Raw genomic sequence first — 21,447 nt, forward strand, 5'->3', positions numbered from 1 at the left:
TGGCTGAGTAACACAAATATGAACACCACACAAGGGTTAAATGAAACTAACAGCCTCTGCTATCAAGACAATAAGTAACACTTTGTTTTAGTGTCATTGTAATGTTGCATGTACTTAATGTAGTAAATTATGAATAATTACATGCAACTTGTAACATTTTACATGTACTTACTGTAGCACTACTGAATAATTACATGCAACTAAGCCAACAGTAAGTACATGTTAGTATTACTCAGTACTTAAATGTATTATTACATTGTATAAATGACAGTGTAACCCAAAAAATATGATAGATTAAAAAATCAATGAGGTTGTATATTAAGTCTCTGCTATTAAAAAAAGACCGATTCTATAAAGTTCTTAAAATATTTTGAATAATATATTTTTTTGTTGGTCATTTTTCAGAGCTAACAACAACTTTAAGCGGAAACTGTGGTTACCATGGCATTTTGTGTGTGTAAGGGAGCTTACTATGTTTTGAGACGCAACCATATTCTGACTTTGCAAACTAAGTGTGCATGAATTGATCATGTGTGCATTTCCGTCGACTGTATCAAACGACTAATAAAAGCACACCGCTCTCTGCTCTACTGACAGACTCTCGCACACTTGTTACAGTGTTGCTGTTTGCAAATGTGGCCGCGTGCGCGTGCGTGCGCGTGCGTTTCCTTTTCGAGTGTTTGTAGTCTGTCAAATGTCGTGACGTCACGTCTGAAGTCGCAGCGTAAAATGTAACTTTGCCACAACCATCTACATGTCCGCAAGACTTCAGATCAACTCAAAACCCAGCATGGGATCATTCAACACGGCAGGAAATCAACAAAGTCCAGGAAGAAACAACATCAGAGGCTCGATCTAACCAACTTCTGAGTGGGGGGGGAAAGGACATTTTGGACCGTGTGTTCCGGGTTTTCGAGCTGACACCATCTCTGTTTTGTCAACCAAAGTGACGCTTGTAGAAAGTTGGAGAGTTGTAGTGGCGTTTGCGCGCGCATGGGCTTGTTTGTTTATGTAATTCAACAGAAGAAAGTAGAGCTGAGCTGAAGTCTCTGATGCAATGACTACTAACTACAGCGAGGAACTGGACTTCAGACTGATATTTGGGGAAAGCAGTTATTCTCATCAGTCGCTGAGCCACGCAGGTTTGTACGTTACTTTCAGCGGACGCGACGCGACGATTCCAACGCTCCGATTATAATCAATGAAGTGCGTGCAAGCGCGCGCGGTTATAATGGGAGCGACGTAGAGTCGCGGCTAGAATGTTTTACAGAAGTGGCCATGTTTGGATCTGTGTATGTGTCCAGAATATATGAAACTGTGTTAAAATACTGAAAGTCACTTCCTTATCTTGCAACATCAAGTGTAGTTGAAGCGCTTAAAGAGGAAGGTCAAAACCTAATCATGCGAAACATCTTTCAAAAACATGAAGCGTGTATTTACTGTAATACATTATGTTTTGTGCCAGTCTAATTGTCGTGGATTGTAGACAAAGAATAAGAATAGTACGAATAATAACCATTATTATTATTAGTAATAATAATTAACACAATTATTATTATTAATAATAATATTGGCACTGTGCTTCCCTAAATGGCTACTGTTGAAGTTGTTAAAGCAAATTATACTGTCCACTGTAATTGATCTTTCTCCATCCTTAGGTAAACCTCGCTGATAGCATGGTTAAATTCACAGTAAATAACCTTTCAGTTTTTATTGCTGAGCATTTGACTGTCGAAGCTTGAGTGCGTGTGTAACTTCATTATGGTCGACAGATAGTGTTATCAGTGTGACAGCATCCCTAGCTCGTGGATCAGAGTGTGTGTGTGATATTTATGTTTAGCTACTGCTGCACTTCTGTCAGTTTGCTCGTGTCTGAATGAGCCAGAAGAGCATCTCTCGAGGTTTGCTCTACAGTATGCCAGTGTGTGGCCTGTTGGAGTATGCTTAAGATTTCTTCACTCTTGAAAACAACATTTTCTTTTGGTGTTTTTTTCCTGAAGGATCGTTTACTAAATTAGTACATTTTGCTGAAGGACATTGCTGACTTAAAACCTAATATAGTTACTGGATTGTATTTATCCTTCCAAAAGAAATTAATAAACAACACTGACCTTAAACATTGTACACAATAACAATTCATCAGTGCACATTATAATTGAAAGTTTGTTTCATGATATTTAATCAAAATATAAGAACTGAAACATCTCCATCTTGTGTTTCACATAGTCCGAGTGGGCTACTGGATAATGTTAAACAATAGTTCCTAAAGTTAATGCAGTGATGGACCTTAATAAAGGAAGACAACGTTGACTTGATTGGCCAATCATTTGGTGCAAAGGAAAACGGCTCTGATCAGGAGTCTGGAGTTTATGGAAGCTTGTTTCCGCCACGGAATAAAAAAAGAAAAAAATAATAAAAGAAAATTGCGACTTTTTGTCTCACAATTCTGACTTTTGTTCTCAACAGTTGCGAGTTTACATCTTGCAATTCTGACTTTATGACATGCAATTGCGACTTTATATCAAGCAATTCTGACTTTATCTGCTGGTTTCACAGACAAGGCTTAAGCTAGTCTCAGACTGAAATACATGTTTGCATTGTTTTAAGAACTGAAAGCAACTTGCACTGACATATCTTAAAATATGCCAGTGCCAGTGTTTTGTCTCAAGATGCACAGCAGTAATGGTTTTTTTTTTTTGGCCTAATCCTGGCTTAATTTAAGCCCTGTCTTTGAAACCAGGCCTATAAATTGCAATTGCAAGTTTATATCACGCAATTATGAAAAAAAAGTTTTATATATATATATATATATATATATATATATATATATATATATATATATATATATATATATATATTTTTTTTTATTTTTTTTATTCAGTTGTGGAAACAAGCTTGTCCCAATGGACAAAATCATGCCCCACCGTACTTTTTCTTGTTTTGTTTTTTTTAACCCGTTTCTCTCAAAAATAAAAATCACTTTATGTTAAACCTGGCATACACTGGACTTTTAAAATCTGAACAGTGCCTTCAGGCAAGTAGGCATCATACACTGACTAAACTGCTGAGGATCACACACACCAGACTTTCAAGTTGCTAGATGCGTGACACTAGCCGCATATCCATTACAGATTTGTGCAAAACTTTTGCTATATATTATAAATGTTATAAAAAAAAAAACTTTTGCGAAATGACGGCGTTTCCATTAACCGATGTTATGCGACTAAAACGTAATTTTTATCCTCTTGCAATAAGTCCTTCCAAAAAATCATGGCAAGGGATGTTGGTAGGTTTAAGTATATCCCAGCCACCACACTAGCTATTATTTTTAATTGAAGGAGAGACATAAGCGTGTTATCCAAGCATCAATGGCAAGGAAAGCCCCTTATACTGGGAGCGGCACATATGAGGTGTTTCTGGGTGTTTCTCCCTCAGATCTGCTTCAAGCTCTGGATAAATTGGGGCATTTCTTTGTTGTTTAGAATCCAGTATTCCCGTAATACTTTTTTCTTTTATGAGTTTAATGAAGAACTCTGTTTCGTCTTCTGTCCAAACATACCACGCCATCTTTAAAGGATGATCGATTGTTATGTACGTCAGGTGACCTATAAATGCGAGTATTGGGAGTAAATTGGGAGTATTTTCAATTCACAATTTAAATTTGCGCAATTTGAAGGGTAATGGAAACGCAGCTGTGTGTTCTAAAATCGGCTCAAAATATCAAACATGTCTGCTGAAAAATTGGAGCCTGTGGCTATCATACATTGACTTTCGGCATCTAAGCATTGGCAGATCGTTGAGTAGTGTATTTCAGGCTTAAGTGTAAACCAAGAAATGTCATATTAAGGGGTCTTGTGTTAAAATTAACCTTTTTCCTGTTACTCTAGAATCCAGATCGGATGATGATGCCAACTCCTACCCTCTCTTTCCTTCTGACCCCAACCATCCCACAGAACAGCAGGACAGCTATACAAACCAGCCTTATGGCACCCCTCACCCTGGTTCCCTGCAACCCATGGATTCTCCCAGCAGGTTGTTTGACTGTCCCAGCATCCAGATCACCTCTATCCCAGCCAACTGCGTGCAGGATCTGGGAATCCACCAGTTGGGCCAGTCAGCAGGGGCTTGTGGGGAAGCGTGTGCTGGGTCTCTATCGAGGGACCAGCTCTTCCTGCCATTGGATGGATCCTATAGGGACACGTCCTCACTGTGTCCCAGCCCCTGCAGCAGTTTGTCGTCCCGCAGCTGGTTGTCTGATGCCTCGTCCTGTGAATCCTTCTCGCACATCTACGATGATGTGGAGGCAGAGCTGAACGAGGCGGCCGCTAGAGTTCGGCTGGCGTCTCCTCTAGTGTCACCATTGACGTCTCCTCTGCCGTCCCCCCTCACCTCTCCCCAGGCGTCTCCTCAAGTGTCTCCGCTCGTCTCCCCCTTCGGTTCACCTGGATGCATGGCTGCATATGGAGACGACTCTTGGTATCGTTACCAACAACATCATGCGCATGCTCTGCAATATCAGTCGCTGTCACCGTATCAGTCGCCCCGCACCAGCATCACTGAGGACACGTGGCTCAGTCCCCATCCGCACTCCTCGTCCTCACGGCCCTCCTCTCGGCCCTCCTCTCGGCCCTCCTCTCGGCCAACATCGCCATGTGGGAAAAGGCGACATTCCAGTGCAGAGGTCATTCCTGGTTTGGCGTCCCCTCACCTTTCCCCCAACGTAACACCATCTCACTCTCCTCGGGGGAGTGTCACTGAGGAGACGTGGATGAGCGGTGCCACTTTTACCCCCTACCAGACCTTTCCCCAGGAGGTAGACATCCCATCCAAAACAAGAAGAACGTATCAGACCAACCACCACCAGGATCAAGCATCTCTGTTGCCTGGACATGAGGACTCAGGTCTTCAAGACCAAGGTCTTGCAAATCCAGTCCTTGCAATGCCCAGTTTAAGGAAAGAGGATATCGTGGAACATTTCTTAGCCGTTCCAACACACTTCCCTTGGGCTAAACCCAAACAAGTCAATACTACTCCTTTATACAGGTAAATTGCATGTATGCATAGGACTTGATTTTGCAACCTTTGGTTTAAGTGCCGGTTATATAATAAATTGTTAGCCTTGTTGCTCCATCGTTATCAGGGTTATAACAATGGGTGCTCTGTTTCATTGACCAATTCCCAAAAACAACAGCTACGTATGTTAAAGCCACTGCTGTTCTTTATTTCTTGCTCAGGTCCACATCTTTACCTCCACTGGAATGTCCTCTGCCCAGTCAGTGTGGCCAATGTGAGTTAAAGATCGAGATCCAACCTAAACCTCACCACAGAGCCCATTATGAGACGGAGGGCAGTCGAGGGGCCATTAAATCCGACTGTGGAAGACACCCTGTTGTAAAGGTCAGGTTTTGCACCAGCTCTCACATTAGCCTTTGATAAATTCCCCTATAGTTGAAGGTTTCTGGCAGTGGTTTGTCTGAAAAATGCCAGATGGGAGAAAAAAACCTGTTTGGAAACAGTCATTTTTGCAATTCCATTTGGTGCCACTAGTGAATTATAAATGGAAATATGTACATGTGATTCATTGATTATGATGAATTATTGATGGAGTAGTTCATCCATCATTGCCTACTTGTTCTGTGTTGGTTTTGTTCATCACAGAAAATGTATTGTTTTCATTACTCTGGTAAATTGAGGATGGGTTCCATACCTCAAGGTTTGTTGCTCATCTGACACCTGCTCCAGTAAAAATAAAAGACCAAAGTACCAGATTATTGTTTGAATGTATTTAATTATTTATATTAATATTATTATGCATTATAATTTTTTTTTTGTTAAACTAGTATTAGTTTAGACATTAAAATATTGGATAAATGATCTAATTTGCCTATAATAGAAGTTAAGATTAATGTGATTCATGTGATGACTATCAGACAGACTTATGGAGAGAGCTTTTGATCCAGTCAGCGTGTGGTATTTTTAACAGGGTACAAGCTAATGTTACATGTGTTGGCCTGTTTGTTTACCATAGCTACCAATAACACAAATGGACAACCTTTCCTGCCATTAGAGGAAAAGAAGTACTTAGCTTTGAAAACTAGAAAAGGAAAGTTATTCAACACAAACTTTGAATGTTGGCTGGAAAGGCCAGCCTGATGTGGGCTACTTTGAATACTTTAAGGGCTATATTGCATTAAAGAGTTGATGGATGATGGATAGGCACACACCATTTATTTGGAATAATCAGTTGCATGTTTACTTGCATGTTAATAATCAGTTATTGTTTGTTCTCGCATCTGTAGCTAATAGGGTGTAATGATAAACCCATCAGCCTGCAGATGTTCATTGGGACAGCGGATGATCGTTACACCAGGCCACACCCGTTCTATCAAGTGCACAGGATTACTGGCAAAACTGTAGCGACTCCGAGTCAAGAGACAGTGATATCCAGCACCAAAGTTCTTGAAATTCCTCTCCTTCCTGAAAACAACATGTGTGCCAGGTACCTGTCAAACAAACCTCTGATTTACATTCACCATGACCTGCACGCATTGGAGAGAGAGATTTTTTGCATAAATGATATATTGACATGGCCGACAGGTTAGTCTTTAGAACAAGAAGATGGCAGCTCTTAATGGAAAATATGTGAAATTCAGAACAGAACAGAACTCTTAATTTTTTGTTCAATTTTGCCCCTCTGGGAATAAATAGTACTTTTAATAAAATATGTTTCAAATGATTTGCACTCAAACGAGGTGAAGACTCAAGTTATATCAGGACCCTAATTAAAGCTGGAGTGGATTGCTTCATGGGAGCCGACATGAGAGTATAGAATCAATCTTTTTTCCATGGTACCCATCTTATTATCTGACAGTTTTTCTAACAGAAACAAATTAATCACGGCTGACTATGAGTCGATACTTTCTACAGTGGAACCCACTACCAAATTGTCCAGGCTTTTAATAGAAACTTGTCAATATTGTGATGGTATTGAGTATATGCAGGTCTCATGAATGAATACGACAAAGTGAAATTACTTAAATTCCCCCTGTAGTCAATGATTTTATTCTTTGAATCTCATCTTTGATCACCACAATTACATATTTAAAAGTTTTTTTCCTGTGAAAAAAAATTCTTCATGCCTTAAAATAGCTTGAATGCAACTCTATGCCCTTGCCTAATTTAGTATACCATGAATATGCAAATTAGCCCCACCTCCACTCACTCACAGCAGCTCAGAGATGCACTCTGTCAACTTACTGAGGTAAACGCTGCACATGTATCGCTCTTTACAACGTCGGACACATAACGCTAATTAATATGATTAGCCTTTTGCTTGACTATGTTAAAAAACAGCTAATAATGTGTTGCTAATGTTACATGAACCATGTTCCCATTCATCATCTCAGTCTGTCTTTGACTGCCTTGAACGCTTTGAACAACTCATAACGTCAGTGGAGAAAGGCATATAGTTCATCATAACATTGTAATAGTCAAGTCAAGTCACATTTATTTATATAGCGCTTTTTACAATACAGATTGTTTCAAAGCAGCTTTACAGAGTTAACAGGAAAATAATGCAAAAAAGTTTGTTTCCAGAAGAAAATAGCGTCACATTCCAGCTTAAGTAAGTTCAGTGATGTTTCATTTTAGTTTTTTTTTTTTAAGTTATTAATTTAGTTCATATATATATATATATATATATATATATATATATAGCCACTCTGGAGTAAACCGTGATGTCATCTTCCAGCTCAGTTCAGTTCTCATATAATGGTGTCAATGCAGGCAGATCAATATTATTGTTGATAATTAAATTAAATTTTAAATTTAATGTCCCCAACTAAGCAAGCCAAGCCAATGGCAACAAAGGTGAAAAAAGGCGACAGTGGCAAGGAACCAAAACTCCATCAGGTGGCAGAATGGAGAAAAAAAACCTTGGGAGAACCCAGGCTCAGTCGGGGGCCAGTTCTCCTCTGGCCAATGAACAAACGGTGTATTATTATGATTCAGGCAGCATTACAGGTCAGAAGTCAGATTGGTTTGGGAACAATCAGAATATTATCCAGTTCCATCTGGTTTAAGATCAGTCATCACACCGGGATAGAGACTGGTTTGTTGAGGATCAGTGCTGATGGCTGTCGTGTCGAGAGATTGAGAGTCTAGTTGACACAATCTCTGCTGACACATCAGGGAAGCGTTGTGGTCGTGTCTAGGCGCAGGTCCTCCATCTGGTCTGGATACGACCCGGATCCGGCTGATTACAGTAAACCTCAGAATAAGCAGAAAGACTAGCGCAGATGCCATTCTTCTTATGATGTAACGAGTAGGTCGGGTGTTATAGGAAGTGTTCCCGGTTCCGGCTGACCTAATTTATGCAGCCTAATAATCATTTAACTGATTTGAATTATAGGAATGTATAATTTTCTATGTGTATGCCAGGTCAAAGAGATGTGTTTTTAGTCTAAATTTAAACTGACAGAGTGTATCTGCTTCCCGGACATTGTTAGGAAGACTGTTCCAGAGTTTAGGTGCTAAATAGGAGAAGGATCTCCCGCCAGCAGTCGATTTTGATATTCTAGGTTATTAACTGGCCAGAGTTTTGAGATCGCAATAGACGTGAAGGACTATAATGCGTTAAGAGCTCGCTCAAGTACTGCGGAGCTAAACCATTTAGTGCTTTGTAAGTAATCAGCAGTATTTTAAAATGTATACAATGTTTAATAGGGAGCCAATGCAGTGTTGACAGAACCGGGCTAATATGGTCATACTTCCTGGTTCTGGTAAGAACTCGAGCTGCTGCGTTTTGGACCAGCTGTAGTTTGTTTATTAACAGGGCAACCACCCAGTAGAGCATTACAATAATCTAGCCTTGGGGTCATTAACACATGAACTAACTGTTTCACATTTTTCATTGAAAGCATATGTCGTAATTTATATATATTTTTAAGATGGAAAAATGCGGTTTTACAGATGCTAGACACGTGACTTTCAAATGAAAGATTGGTATCAAAGAGCACACCCAGGTTCCTAACCGACGACGAAGACTTAACAGAGCAGCCATCAAGTGTTAGACAGTATTCTAGGTTATTACGTGAGGAAGTTTTTGGTCCAATCATTAGAAACTCTGTTTTTCTTTGTTTTTTTTGTTTTTTAGAATTAAGTAGTAGGAAATTGCTAGTCATCCACATTTTTATATCAGCTATGCATTCCATTAATTTTGTGAATTGGTAAGTTTCGTTGGGGCGCGAAGAGATATAGAGCTGAGTATCATCAGCAGAACAATGAAAACTAATGCCATGCTTCCTAATGATATCACCCAAGGGTAGCATGTATAGAGTTAACAGCAGCGGTCCTAGTACTGAGCCTTGTGGTACGCCATACTGAACTTGTGATTGATAAGACATTTCTTCATTTACTGCTACAAACTGATAACGGTCAGATAAGTATGATTTAAACCATGCTAATGCAATTCCACTAATGCCAACATAATTTTCGAGTCTATTTAAAAGGATGTTGTGGTCAATAGTGTCAAATGCAGCACTAAAATCGAGTAACACTAATGAGAGATACAACCACGATCAGATGATAAGAGCAAATAATTTGTGACTCTAATGAGAGCTGTCTCGGTACTATGGTACGGTCTAAATCCTGACTGAAAATCCTCGCAGATATCATTTCTTTCTAAAAAGGAACACAGTTGTGAGGATACTGCCTTTTCTAGTATCTTTGACAGAAAGGGTAGATTCGAGATCGGCCTGTAATTGACTAATTCTGTAGGATCAAGTTGTGTTTTTTTAACAAGCAGTTTAATCATAGACAGCTTAAAAGTTTTCAGTACATATCCTAGTGACAAAGATGAATTAATGATATTAAGAAGAGGATCTATGACCTCTGGAAGCATCTCTTTCAGTAGCTTAGACGGTATAGGGTCTAACATACATGTTGTTGATTTAGATGATTTAACTTGTTTAGACAAGTCTTCCTCTCCTATAGTAACGAATGAATGGAATTTTTCCTCAGGGAGACTACAATGTACTCCCTGATGCAATACTGTAGTAGATGATTGCATAGTTATAATTTTCTCTCTAATTTTATCAATCCTGTAAGTAAAGAAGTTCATAAAGTCGTTACTGCTATGCTCTTTGGAAACTTCAAAAGTAGAAGCTTTATTTCTTGTTAATTTAGCCACTGTGTCAAATAAATACCTAGGGTTGTGTTTTTTTTTTCGTTGTGTTTTTTGAGTCGAAAATTAAGCAGATATAGCAGTTTTTTCTGTACGTAATCGAGCTCTCTCTCCATGTAATGTGAAATACCTCTAGTTTCGTTTTCTTCTAGTTGCGCTCCAATTTTCTGGCTGCTCTCTTAAGGGCCTGAGTGTGCTCGTTGTACCACGGCGTTGGACTATTTTAATTTAATCTTCTTTTAGCGCAACGGAGCAACTGTGTCTAAAGTGCTGGAAAAGAGAGTCAAAAGTTTCTGTTGCAATATCAAGTTCTTCTAAGCTATCTGGGATGCTGAGATGATGAAACTGATCAGGAAGATTATTAATAAAGCAATCTTTAGTGGCAGAAGTGATAGGTCGAACATGTTTGTAACACGGAGTCAGCTTTGAAGCCTTGGCTAAATGAAGCTTACACGAGACCAGATAATGATCTGAGATGTCATTGCTCTGCTGCAGAATTTCAACAGCATCAACATTGATTCCATGTGATAATATTAGATCTAGAGTATGATTACAAGTCCTGACACATGTTGTTTAACTCCAATAGAGTTAAGAATGTCTCTAAATGCCAATCTCAATGCGTCTTTTTCGTTATCTATATGTATATTAAATTCACCAACAATTAGGACTTTATCTGCAGCCAGTACTAACTCTGATAGAAAGTCAGCAAATTCTTTGATAAAGTCTGTATGGTGCCCTGGTGGCCTGTATACAGTAGCCAGCACAAATCTCAAATGTGATTTATCATTTACACTAGATAGTGTTACATTAAGCACCAACACTTCAAAAGAATTATATTTGAAACTAGACTTCTAAGTAATTCTGAAGATATTACTATAGGTTACAGCAATCATCTATATGATGATATCTAGGTGAAAAAGTCTCTATGTGATGGGATTTATCTGACCTCAGTGACGTGAGACAGCAGACGGTCGGTTTAGCCAGTCTCTCTGCTTCCTGACCTGATCCCCAAGTCATGTTTGAGCTCTAAGACTATGTGCAATATTACTAGAGAGAAGAGCAGCACCATCCATTTTCAACAGGTCAGGTCTGCCCCAAAAACTTTTCCAATTGTCTATGAACCCTATATTATTCTGCGGACACCACTAATAAACATCATACACCCGCTATATTGCTAAATCTACCCGATTTTTCATATCAACAGAAAAATATACGGGGATAACCTGGCTTCTATTGAGACTCCACTGCTTCATAGTTAATGATATGCTAGTTCGCTGTTAACGATATGCTAAAGCTCGCCGGCACGTTGATCTGATTGGTTACAAGTTTGTGACGTCAGAAACACCAGCGATTTCAAACCGTGTTTTTGAGACTGTCTTTGGTTCACTGCAGTTTTAAGGAGAAAATACTCAGCAATGCTGTCGACTTATGAATTTACACATGGTTTGTCTTAAAGCATTTTAAAAACACCACATAGACATATAAACAACATTATTGATTTTCACCACAGGGGGACTTTAAATGTGAGTTATAGTTAATAGTTTATATTGAGTTGCTCTGAGCCACTGTCAGCAAATAGCACCATTTATGTCACTCTTTGGTTTAATTTCACTTGCTAACTTGCAATTTTATTAAATAAACAGAATTTAACTGACTATCTTTAATGGCTGCCTTCTGTCATCTTTCTTTGAAAGCATCGACTGTGCTGGGATCCTGAAGCTACGAAACTCAGACATTGAGTTGCGTAAGGGAGAGACTGATATCGGGCGTAAGAACACGCGTGTGCGCACCGTGTTTCGTGTTCATATCCCGCAACACAACGGCAAAGTGCTGTCACTGCAGGTGGCGTCCGTACCAATAGAATGCTGTAAGTTTTTTTATGTGGATTTCCTATGTGAAATTATGTGAAAACGTGCATTGAATACGTTAAATATTATATGCTAGTTATTGCATGTCTAAGTCAACTGATATTGGTGGAGGAATATCCTCATTCTAGAGAGCATTTCCTGGATCAAAATTGTATATGTCCATCAAAATATTTGGTCCATTTCCTTATAAGAGAAATATTGTACATAAATAAATAGTTTTTAAAAGTTTTAAATACATTAGCCTATACAGATGGCCACAAAGTTAACAGACATTGACTAAAAGCCACAAAAATCACATTTTGTATTTGAAAATGTCACCGTATTGATAAACATTTCCTCTGCAATTTACAGCCATTGTTTTTCTCTGTTGACTAGCACAACGCTTAGCTCAGGAACTTCCTCAAGTGGAGAGCTTTAGTCCCGCCCGTGGTTCTGTGACTGGAGGAGAAGAGATGCTTATAAGAGGCCAAAACATCAGTCCAGAATCAATAGTGGTCTTTCTAGAAAAGAGCTCTGGTAAGTGAAATCATCTATTCCAATAACTATTCTCACAGTGTAACTTGCGGGTTGCAGAGACGAGGAGAAAGAGGATCTAATTGCAGCAGTTTAAATTTATTAACAAGAACAAAAAGGAAACAATACAACTCAGGAACAAACTCTCAGGCAGGAACAGAACAACCAAGCTTAGCGCAACAATAACAGAACTGAACTGAACCAAACACAGGGCTTTACACACTGAGTAGCCCTGGAGACTCAGGGGCTGTTCACACAACACCGTTTTCAACTAAAAACGTACAACTTTTTGTGTGTTTTGGCCATTAATTTACACGACAACAGCGTTTTGGGTGGCTGAAAAAGCAAACTTTTGAAAACGGTCTCCGTGTAAACAATAAAAACGTGAATCTGTTTAAACGATGACATCATGCATATTCATATTACTTGTTCAGTCTATAGTGTTTCATCGCCATCTAATGGCCTGGCAGCAGAAAACAGGGTTTTGACGGATCCGTGTGAATGGGGATCATTTTGACAAGTGTCGTCTGTACGTGGAAAACTCGAAGGAAAAACTTCTATGTTTTAAGCATATCATTATTGTGTAAACGTACCCTTAAACAGATCAAACATAACCCTGACACACAGCTAGGCTGCATCCGAAATTACATACCGGTACTTACCTAATATAGTAGGCAAAAACATGTGACAAAAGAAGTATGTCTGAATTCGCAGTACTCATAGAACAACAGGCTAAAAGTACCCGGATGACCTACTGCTTCCGGCGAGATTCTGAAGTGTGTGTATGATGGACACTTTCCTATCCCATGAGGCCACGGGAGAGGATTTATGAATGGCAGTGAAGCAACGTAACTTACGCCGGTAGATCACATGATAATGACAACATGGCGAATGCAGTACCTCCGGATTACACCTCCAGACGCAGCCCATGGCTCTGCTCTAATTTGGAGCTGTTTTTAGATCAGTAGTCTAGCAATACATTTTGGATGACAGTTTGTTATGTAATAACAAAAGAGCCTTTGTAATGTCTTTTTTTTCCATTACAGATGGTAAAACACAATGGGAGGTCGATGTGAGGCCTTTACAAGAGAAGAGTCAAAATGTGAGCATAATAAGTTATTGATTTTGTTGTAAAACACTGATATTCCTCAATTTATTTAATCAAAATGGCATATGTGCATTGTTAAATGCACATCCCATTGAGATCTATAATTACAGGTGTCTCTTATGTGTTCTCATTCCTGTTTAGACAAGCATAGTGGTAAAGATTCCTCCGTACTACAAGAAAACCACGGCTTCCTCCATCCAGGTGCAGTTCTATGTCAGCAATGGCAAAAGGAAGAGAAGTGTCTCACAGTTCTTCACCTATCTTTCAGGTAATGGTCCTTGTGAGTAGAACTATCAGCAACTCTGGTCCACTTTGGTGGCAAGAACTGCCAGTTCGACGGCAAGAGGCAGTCCGACTAATATATCAAAGACCAACCTCAGGTCAATCTAAAATAGACCGGTAGTAGCTCATTCATGTAATGAACAGTCTCTAGAAACGTGTAAAACATTTCACTGAAACTGAAACCACATACAGAGGTAGTCAAAAACACTTGTGACCACAACAAGCTTTTGTAGTAGTAGAAACGCTCCGTCCTTAGTGCGTCTCGGACCGCAGTGAAGCACTTACTACTCGTCGCCCTTTCACCTAACGTGTTGTGAGAGAGCACACTAAGACAAGTCATTCAAACTTCACTGTGTTGTACAAAGACACACTATTTTCAATGGGAAACGCAGCTGATCTCCTTATCATTTTCATTTACTTGCATTTCCTTCAATTCCTTTCCTGTTTACTTCCACAAAATCCAAATACTAGTAGTCACAGTTAATATTTTAATACCAGGTGGAATCATGAATGTCTCAGCTGATGACTTGTGATCGGATCATCAAAACACATCTTAATACCAGGCAGAAACAAGGCCTAGGTGTCTCAAACAAAACTCTGAACAAATTTAATAGATGTTCTGAAGCGTTCGTTGTAGGAGCCTGGTAAAAAAAAAAAAAAAAGAAGACCATTTCTGTGTACCAATTTGTGTAGGACATAGATAGCCAACCCTGCTCCTGGAAGGCTACCACCCTGCAGAGTTTATTTCCATGCCTAATCAAACATACTACTCAAGGTATTCAGGATTACTCATGAATGTTGGAGCAGGGTTAGAACTGAAAGTCTGCTGGGTTGGCAACACCTGGGGTAGAGGCTAACCAATCAAATTTGAGCAAGTTTTGGAGATTGAAAACTTTGAAATCCGTATAATGTATATAATATGCCATGCTGTCTGAGACTGAGGCCCTGTTTACACCTGGTATTAAGATGTGTTTTGGTCGATAGGATCACAAGTGGACAATGCCAAATACAGGTGTAAATGGGGTCTAAAACGTTTTGAGCTTGTCCACTTTCCACCACTTTTAGAGGTAGTCGAAAACACATTTGACCGGATTGCTTTCGTAGTGTAAACGTTCATGTGGTCGAATGTGTTTGAACAGCCACAAAAGACCATCTACTCTCCATCTACTGACCTCATGTGTAAACATTCTCCTCTCAAAGAAATCAGGACAGAAGTGGTTGAAAGTGGACAAAAGAGATTAAAACACCAGGTGTAAACGGGAATGTGTCTCCCTCGTCTATTTGTGATCCGATTGACCAAAACGCATCTTAAATGAGTAGTTTACTTTCAAATAAAAATTTCCTGATAATTTACTCACCCCCATGTCCTCCAAGATGTCCATGTCTTTCTTTCTTCAGTAGAAAAGAAATTAAGGTTTTTGAGGAAAACATTCCAGGATTTTTCTCCATATAATGGACTTCAATGGCAACCAACGGGTTGAAGGTTCAAATGTCAGTTTCAGTGAAGCTTCAAAGTCTCGACACGATCCCAGCCGAGAAATAAAGGTCTTATCTAGCGAAACGATCGGTCATTTTCTAAAAAATAATATATATATATATACTTTTTAACCACAAATGCCCATCTTGTACTATCACTGAGATGTGCCACGCATTACGTCATCACGTTGGAAAGGTCACGCATGACTTAGTCAGAAGTGCCGACCCAGTGTTTACAAGTTTGGAGTGGGAGGACCGTTCAAAGTTATTTATATGCATTTGTGTCAGTTTATTGTTTAAAATGGTCCTTACGTGTGCATATCCTGGATGTCTAACAATGTCACGCGTTGTTGGTACAGAGATGGTACAAGATGGGCATTTGTGGTTAAAAAGTATATATAATGACCGATCGTTTCGCTAGATAAGACTCTTATTTCTCAACTGGGATCGTGTCGAGCCTTTGAAGCTTCACTGAAACTGACATTTGGACCTTCAAACCGTTGGTTGCCATTGAAGTTGCCTGGAATGTATTCCTCAAAAACCTTCATTTCTTTTCGACTGAAGAAAGAAAGACATGGACATCTTGGATGACATGGGGTTGAGTAAATTATCAGGAAAAGTTTATTTGAAAGTGAACTAATCCTTTAACACCAGGTGTAAAAAGGGCCTTAGATTACTATAGAACTGGACTCAATTGGACAATATAATATATCAATTTTCAAATGTTTTGAGAAATGAATAAATGTCCACAAAGCTAATCTGTAATGTGTTGAACACCCTCCTTTCAAAGCGGTGCATGTGAAGCAGGAGTTTGGCATGAGGCCGGACCTTAACACCAACGGCCAGCATCCAGCCATGTCCCCAACAGGTCTCAGCACCACTGGGGACTCAGTCTCTTCAGATGAGGTCCAGCCTCTTGAGCAGTGGCTGCTGACCGAAGGGTCTCCGTCTTCAGCCCATCTCTGCTACTCGCCTCAGGATCTGCATCTGAGCCGCTCTCATCCGGCAGACCTCCACCCTATGTTCTCACTGGTGGATTTCAACAACTCTTTGTACCAAAAACCTCAACAGGATCTGTCTTACAAAGGACAACCTAGTCTTCCAATGGTTGGGGGTTCACTGCAAGGCTGCAAGTCATCCCAAATCCCTGCAGAGCAACCCAGGTCTCACCGAGGTGAAGGATACCAAGGCATCCCTTCAGAACACACTCCTAATCTCTACAACCGTGGCTCTATCTCAGTGTCCAGTTCCTCTGTTCTAACCAGCGCAAATGTGGAAACATCTGTTCTGGATCCGGTGCAGTTCCCACAGTCCTCCTCTTCCCAGGTGCTTCCTCTTTCCCAGCAGCCTACTCTTGCCAAAGTGCCTTCCAACTCACCGTCTATCAGAGAGAGCTTGATGGACCCTCAACCTTCAGGCGCTTCTCTTGAGGAGTCCAGCGAACGTTACAGTTTGCCACAAGGTGGAGAAAGCCTTGATATTAAACAGGAACCAGATGAAGAGAAAGAGCTTGGCTTCCAGTCCATAGGCCTACAGGATATCACTCTCGATGATGGTAAGACTGCAAGGAGAACCGTTTTAAATTAATGAAGTTAAGGGAACAATGCTGATTACCACTGAAATTCATTTAGACCTGTTTCTCAGTTTGTATAAACAATCTTAATTACTCTCTGAGGCAAGGGATTCCCCACAACTGTTTCAGAGGCATAGACATACACTTAAAGTCCCCCTGTGGTGAAAATCCAGCTTTTAATGTTGTGTATGTGTCTATGTGGTGTTTTTAAAATGCTTTAAGACAAACCATGTGTAAGTCGACAGCATTGCTGAGTATTTTCTGCTTAAAACTGCAGTGAACCAAAGACAGTCTCAAAAACACGCTTTGAAATCGCTGGTGTTTCTGACGTCACAAACTACCTTGTAACCAATCAGATCAACGTGTGAACGTCAACCAGTGGATCTCTGAGCTGAGTGAGTGAGTGGAGGCGGGGCTCATTTGCATATTCATAGAACCGCGTATACTAAATGAGGCAAGGGTGTCGAGTTACATTCAAGCTATTTAAGACATGAATAATTTTTTTTCAAGAAAAAAACTTTTATATATTTAAATTTTGGTGATCAAATATGAGTTTTAAGGGATAAAATGATTGACTACAGGGGGACTTTAACAGTAAGTCTTAGCTGCCTAGAACAGTATTCCCACCGCTAAAAAACAAATTTACTCCCCAAGCAACAAACATACAAGTTTCACATTTATCCTTTTAAACTCTCCTTTTCCTATAGATTGCGATTGTAAGTGCATTACTGTAAATGAGATTTGCTTGTTTGTACAAACTAAGGATTGGCTCAAAAGTATTTTTAGTGGTAATATTATTACAAACACCTAGTATTACTGTGTGACTGTACCTGTTTATTCCAGACCATATTATCTGTTTACATGCAATACACGCTTTTGACCTTGTCTCATGCTGGGACAGTAACTCACGCCAAGCTACATTAACAGAATATGCACTAACTTTGTGGCATATGCTAGCCGGGATTTTTGTTTACTCTCTAGAAAACTAGCAGCTGCCACCCCTAGTGTCTGGAAGCCGGTTTGGTTTGGGCCTAATTATAGTCTCTAGTCCCGCAGTGCAGTGGGAAAGAGGATACTGGCATTGCATGGAGTCACTGAACGAGCTAAATATAACGTGAAGGCTAATCCGCCGCTAGTTTTGCGCAGCTGTATTGTGACAGTCTTGCATACTTCACATTAGATGTTGCTACTGTTAAATGAAAGTAGAAGTTTGATTGAACTTGAACTTTGTTAATGACTGTGTTTACACCTGCTTTTTTCTGTGGATAGTATAGATTTTAGAGTAGAATATATATTTATTTATTTATTTATTACAGGAACAGTTCACCCTCAAGTTGTTCCAAACCTGTATGAATTTCTTTCTTCTGCTGAACACGAAAGAAGATATTTTGAAGAATGTCGCCGGTAACCAGACAGTTGATGATCCCCATTGACTTCCATAGTATTTTGGATGACAGAAAGTATATTTTTGGGTGAACTATCCTTTTAAGCTTCTTGCTTTTACATCCAGTTATTTCAGCAGAGTGAGATATAAATTTAGATTTTATTGATGCAATTTCATGTACAGTTTTTTTTTTTTTACAATTGCTAGGACACATTTCTCAATACTAAGGTGACTTCTTCAAAACTCCTCACACAGTTCTCTTTACCAACTTTCAGCTCGGCACAGCAGTTTATTTCACATTCAAAACCAAAACCCTTCATACGTCTCAAATCAAGTCATTCTTCCAGAACACTAGCAAAGGTTTCACCCAACAAACACACTTTCCCCCTAACAACAGGTGGCATTATACAATGTTTTTTTGTCAAATTTATTTTTAAAAGTTTCCCCTTTTGAATAGATGGTAATGAAATTGAAAGACTTAAACTTGTGTAAGTGTTCAGCTACATCTAATTGTTTTGATAATATTTGATTGTTTAGATTTGGAATATATTTGAATGGTATTACTGTAGAAATGTAGAACATTTCTAATTCATTTTTGTATTATGTTAGGCTTTGAACTTAAGTTTAACAGTGTTGACAAGAGTGACAGCATGTGCAAATTGGCCTGTAGGTACATATAGTTTTGGTGTTTGTGTCTGAGTGAGAAAATAATTGATGTTATTTGAAATTATGTAGTCATTAAATGCATTTCTTGCCAAAGCCAGCGATCCACATTTTAGCCCACATAGACTGATGTTGTGCTCACTGTGTGAAGAGACCTAAGTGACCTAACTATTGAGCGATTGTAAAAAAATAAAAATAAAAAAATAAATAAATAAACTTATTAAAAAAACAACAACACTAAAATACAACACATGAAACTATATAACATGACCGAAATAATAACAAAAATGAATTAATACATAAAATAATTTTCATTTTTAAATGAAATAAATAGGAAAACAGGGTTCAGATTAAATAATAAATTACATATCATAAATATTATAATGGGATATTTTAAATATTCATTATAATTAAACAAACCCTGCCAGGACAGAACTTGTGCAGTATTTGCGTTACCTGGCGCACCAGTGGCGTGTGGAGAGCACAGGTGCAGAGGACTGAACACCCCTGATGAGTGAGTGCTGTTGTCCGGCTTCATGATCCCTTCAGTGCCAGTGTGTGTGTGTGTGTATGAGCGAGAGAGTGTGTGTGTACAGGTTACATTATGTGTAGCCAAATGTATGAAGGTAAAAGAGTAGCAAAACTCGAGAGCGCGTAGATGTGAATTTGAGAACTTGTACAATACATGTTCGTACTTGTACGTGAACATTTACACTCACAGCTCCAATGTGAAAACCTGTCAAATAAAAACCTGAAGTTGAATGTTGACATTTGCACTCACAGATGAGTCACAAACCTGTATTCTGAATTTGAAGCTGCAGACAAGTAGTCACAAATGTGTAAAATGTCATTCACAGAAATACAATGACAGACACAAACTTGTAATATAGATTTGCATGTATTCTTATTCATGGTGTGTGTGTGTGTGTGAGAGAGAGAGAGAGAGCGAGAGCGAGCGAGCATGTGTGTGTGTGCGCGTGTGTTGTTGTCTTTCATCTTTGCTCAAACAGATTCTTGTCCTAATGCACACATCTACCTTTTCTGGCTTAAATATATTTATAGCTCTCACTGTATGCTCTGTTTCTTTACATATGCGTAATGAAAGTCATATTGTAAATAACTTGTTTGTTTAAAGTGTATTAATAGATGTGTTTGGTTATTGGAAAGGCTGTTTGTCAACGAAACCAGCTGTATTTCAGGAACTAGTTGAGACTAGACTTGAGCTTTCAGGTTGGAAGCTCAACAGTAAAACACTGTAATAATTATGATGAAGTTTCAGTCTCTGGGTTAACACCGCTGTAGAGGAAATGCTCATGTTATACACACACAACACTGCCCTCAGGTGGAGTTAATAGAGATGGACAGTGATAACGAATGTTGATGTTGATATATATACAGTATATGTGAGATTCACCCCTAAACAAAGATCTTTCTTCTTCTTTGCAGTAAGTGAAATCATAGTAAGAGACTTGTTCGAGACTCCAGATTCAGGGAACGCCAGCAGCGCTCCGTAACTCAAAGATCCCAAAGATCCTCAAGGGAAACTGATGATCCGAGACCTGGACATCTCATTGAAACCGCTTGGACTGATTCGGTCTCAGTATCCTGCATTTACTGCACATGTAGAAACGATTTTCTATGAGAAATATCATGTACATAAAAGTTTTCTGCTTAAAAGTGGATGCTTATGGATCTTAACCGAGCATATCAAATGTGAATGTGAAATAATGACCAGTCATAGCTTTTGATTCAATATGTGCCTTATCCTGACGGGCCTTTTAATGATCTTATTGAAATGTTTCATTTGTCTTCAGTTTTCTCCTTTTGATTATAAATGTAAAATATATTCTTGGAAATTATGATAATCATAAAAAAAGTTTAAATTATAAAGACAAATATGCAGCGTTTAGCTTATAAAGCACAATCTCATGTTTTAATCTGCCGAGTGTTGACTTTAAAGAACTGTTACCTGTTTGGCATATCACTAGATATTTTACCATAACTTTCCCATTGCTTGATAAGCTTTTGAAATGTCTTTGTATTTATGAATTTTTACTGAACATAAAAGAGATTTTGTGACAATCTTCATGAGCTCCAAAAAATATGCTTGAATTGAAACTGAATAATATTAATTGGTAGCCTATACATTCACCTTGTTTGTTTGTTTGTTTGTTTGAAAGGTTTAGAACTATTTAAAGTTAAAGTAGGCCTATCCAATTTTTTATATAAAATTAATAAATTCCACATTTTAATTATAATAATAAAATATTAAGATGTTTACATGTTGTATGCATTTATTCAGCCCTGTATAGTCCATTAATAACGAGTTTCCATAGTTTGTGCGAGGTGTAAACAAGTAACGTTAGCCTATTTTAACCAATAACTGTGATAACAATA

At 38.9% G+C, this 21,447-nt stretch overlaps 1 protein-coding gene across 1 annotated transcript; it reads left to right on the plus strand.

Annotated features, from left to right (window-relative positions):
- The first annotated feature begins 592 nt into the window (after positions 1 to 592).
- nfatc3b (nuclear factor of activated T cells 3b) lies at positions 593 to 21,330 on the plus strand. Its single transcript, XM_084094646.1, has 10 exons — positions 593 to 1,142; positions 3,888 to 5,043; positions 5,235 to 5,397; positions 6,300 to 6,499; positions 11,878 to 12,050; positions 12,427 to 12,567; positions 13,611 to 13,666; positions 13,814 to 13,940; positions 16,221 to 16,985; positions 20,497 to 21,330. The coding sequence occupies exons 1-10, from the start codon at positions 1,058 to 1,060 to the stop codon at positions 20,562 to 20,564; spliced, it is 2,934 nt and encodes a 977-aa protein (XP_083950772.1). The 5' UTR covers positions 593 to 1,057; the 3' UTR covers positions 20,565 to 21,330.
- The last annotated feature ends 117 nt before the right edge of the window (positions 21,331 to 21,447 follow it).

This window comes from Abramis brama (assembly GCF_963993115.1).
Source record: "Abramis brama genome assembly, chromosome: 20".
Classification (NCBI taxonomy): Eukaryota; Metazoa; Chordata; class Actinopteri; order Cypriniformes; family Leuciscidae; genus Abramis; species Abramis brama.